The sequence below is a fragment of the Carlito syrichta genome, unplaced genomic scaffold (genome assembly GCF_000164805.1).
Source record: "Carlito syrichta isolate Samal-C Ts95f unplaced genomic scaffold, Tarsius_syrichta-2.0.1 Scaffold85402, whole genome shotgun sequence".
Lineage (NCBI taxonomy): Eukaryota > Metazoa > Chordata > Mammalia > Primates > Tarsiidae > Carlito > Carlito syrichta.
Genome location: NW_007029498.1, coordinates 19,626 through 22,757, shown reverse-complemented (window position 1 = coordinate 22,757; position 3,132 = coordinate 19,626). Strand labels below are relative to the sequence as shown.

At 55.8% G+C, this 3,132-nt stretch overlaps 1 protein-coding gene across 1 annotated transcript; it reads right to left on the bottom strand.

Annotated features, from left to right (window-relative positions):
• Positions 1-1,747: 1,747 nt before the first annotated feature.
• On the bottom strand, positions 1,748-2,800 carry MOS (MOS proto-oncogene, serine/threonine kinase). Its single transcript, XM_008056714.1, has one exon. The coding sequence runs from the start codon at positions 2,798-2,800 to the stop codon at positions 1,748-1,750; it is 1,053 nt and encodes a 350-aa protein (XP_008054905.1).
• Positions 2,801-3,132: the final 332 nt, after the last annotated feature.

Genomic DNA, 3,132 nt, shown 5'->3' with positions numbered 1-3,132 from the left:
TACAGGCGCGCGCTACCACACCCGGCTAATTTTTTTGATTTATTGTAGAGATGAGGTCTCGCCCGCCCAGGCGGGTCTCGAACCTGCAGCGGGCTCAGGCAATCCACTCACCTCAGCCTCCCAAAGGTGCGGGATTTCAGGCTGAGCCACCGAGCCCGGCTTGGTTTTTCTTTTTTGAACTTTACTTTGTGACTTGGCTGGGTCTACCTGGCTCCCAGGACAGGCACCCCTCAGGTCAGGCCTCTGTGTGTGCAACCCCCACCCCCACCTGGCTCTTCTTGGTGAGCCCTGGTGGCCCAGTCCACAGGGCCGGTGCACCTGGAGTGGGTCCTCTCCTTGGTCAGACCCCAGGGTTCCCAGCCGGACACCCCCCTCCACCGCCTGATGGTGTCCACAGGGGCAGAGAGCCACCTACTCACTCGCTGCTTTAGGAGGGAGGCTGGGTCCGACTCCTGGGTCCCTGGGAACCCAGTGGCCGGGAGGCCTGCAGAGCTCCCAGGTGGGCCCGTGAGGGTCAATTGATCCTTTTTTTAAAAAAAGCTTTTACTGACTTGCCACGGGAGCCGGTTCACTGTTAATGGTTTGGATTTTGGTGATAGATACGTGACATATTATGTGCATTTATAGAAAATGTTAGCATTTCTTGCAAATCAAAACCATGGTGATATATCTCATATCACTCAGAATGGCTATACTAATAAGTCAAAAAGCAACGATTGTTGGCAAGGTTGCAGAGGAAAGAGAATGCTCATAAAATAGGTGGGATTGTAAGTTAGTCCAGCCCCTATGGCAAGCAGTTTGGAGATTTCTCAAAGAACTAAATATAGATTTATCATTTGACCAAGCAATCCCACTTCTGGCTATATACCCAAAGGAGCAAAAATCGTTCTACCAAAAAGACACCTGCATGTGTATGTTTAGTGCAGCACTCTTTACAATAGCAAAAACAAGAACCCCACTAGGTGCTCCCCTAGGGGGACCGGATAAAGAAAATGTAATACATACACACCATGGAATACTACACAGCCATCACAAAGGACAAAATCATGCCCTTTGCAGCAAGGTGGATGCAGCTAGAGGCCATTATTTGAAGTGAATTAATACACAAACAGAAAACTGAATACCACATATTCCCATTTCTAAGTGGGAACTAGACACTAGGTACACACACAGACATTAAGTTGGGAACAATAGACACAGGACTCCTAAAGTGGAGATGTGGGAGGCGTGGAAGGGTTGAAAATCTACCTACTGGGTACCATGCTTTCTATTTGGGTAACAGGTTCCATAGAAGCCTAGCCCCCAAATATATCCATGTAACAGACCTGTGCATGCACTCCTTGAATCTAAAATAAAAAATAAATACCAGGTGGGAGAAAAAAAAAGAGACGATTTTAGCATTTCTGAACTGGAGTCCCATTTTGGACACATTGGTTTACCAATAACCCCAATTTGAAGAAAGCGATACCATGGAACAGGTAGGGTAAGCACCCACTAGCAGGTACGGAAAGCAAATCATATAACCATATAAAGGGATAAAGTTAGTTACTAAGTACCGAGACAACAACAGGTGTTAGACTTCTAGCTCTGCTACTCGTCTTAGAAAGAGCACTGGAAGGTAAGGGTGCTTTTAGTGACTTTATTTTCCAAAAACCCACCCTAGAAACATGTTTTCTTCCGCATTTCCACCTCGATAAAAACACAGACAGCAACACAGAACCCAGCTTAGCTCCGGGCGGTCTCGCCGTCAGCCGAGTTCGTCTCTGAAAGCGTTCAGGCGCACCCACAGAAGTCCTGCGCTGGGTCTCTGCGAGGCGCTGGGCTCCCAGCAGCATCGAACGAGGTCCTCCAGGCGTGGCCCGGGGCCAGGGTCGGCGAAGACGGCCGCCGACAGGGCCGGGCGGAGGTGGTAGGCCACCACGGCATAGAGCACGTGCTGGCGCTCCCCGGAGTAAGGCACCTCCCCGGTCGCCATTTGCCAGAGGGTGATGGCGAAAGAATAGATGTCCGCTTTGGGCGTTATGGCCTCTCCTTTCAGGAGCTCGGGGGCTTGGTGGGTGTAGGTGCCTCCCAGCGGGTAGGGGAACGCCTGGAAGCACAGCAGGTCTTCCAGCTTCCTGGAGCAACCGAAGTCGCTGATTTTGCAGACGTCGCGCTCGCTGATCAGGATGTTCGCCGGCTTCAGGTCCAAGTGCACCACGCGTCGCGAGTGGAGGAAGCGCAGGCCGTTCGCCACGTCCAGGGAATACTGCAGACACTTGCCCAGGCTTAGCGGTTCTCCAGGGCGGCCGTGGGGCTCCCCCACCCGCGCCGTCTCGGGCTGGCCCGCAGCGCCGTAGATGACTTGGTGCAGCGTGACGTTGCCCCCAAACTCCATGATGATGGTGCCCAGGCTGTCGGAGCCCTCGGGCGTGCGCGCGCTGGCAGCCACGACCCTCACGATGTTGTCATGGCGCAGCCTGGCGACGTTGAGCTCGGCCCAGAAGCTCCGCCGCGAGGCCAGTCGGTTCTTGGTGCGCTGGTTCACCTGCTTGACGGCCACGGGGACGCCGTGGTAAGTGGCCCGGTACACCGAGCCGAACCCCCCGGCTCCCAGCCTCTGCAGCAAGCGCACCTGCTCCCAGTCGATGGCGCACCAGGCCAGCCGGCGCGGCAGCCGCGGGGCCCGGGGGGGAGTGGCCCCCGGGCAGAGCTTGCCCGGCCTCCCCGGGAGCTCGGAGGGGCTGCTGCAGGGTCGCGCGTCCCCCGACGGGGACAGCTCGCCCGGGAGGCAGCGGTGCGGCGCCAGGGGCGAGGGCATGGCTCTTTCCACGCCGACGCCAGGGCCGCGGCGGCGAGGGGAAGGAGCGGGGGAGACCGCGGGAGACGCGAAGCATGGCTGACTTCACCACCCCACTCCAGCCCTTTTGCCTCTTCCTTCGGTTGCTGCAAATGAGCTACATCTGTGCTGTCACCCGGCGCGGGGCTTTTGTTGTGGCCGTTGTTTTAATCGGATGGGGTGAAGCACAACCGCCCCTTGCAGATGAAAGCATTTCCCTTCCACACTTCAAGTGGATTCTTACAAAAACAAGCCCTCGCCTGACGGACCCCACTGAGCTGCCCCAGAACTCACCCCTCTTTTACATCATTTCC

Excerpts from the sequence above, each read along its gene's own strand:
- MOS (XM_008056714.1), bottom strand. The coding sequence starts at position 2,800 with ATGCCCTCGCCCCTGGCGCCGCACCGCTGCCTCCCGGGCGAGCTGTCC.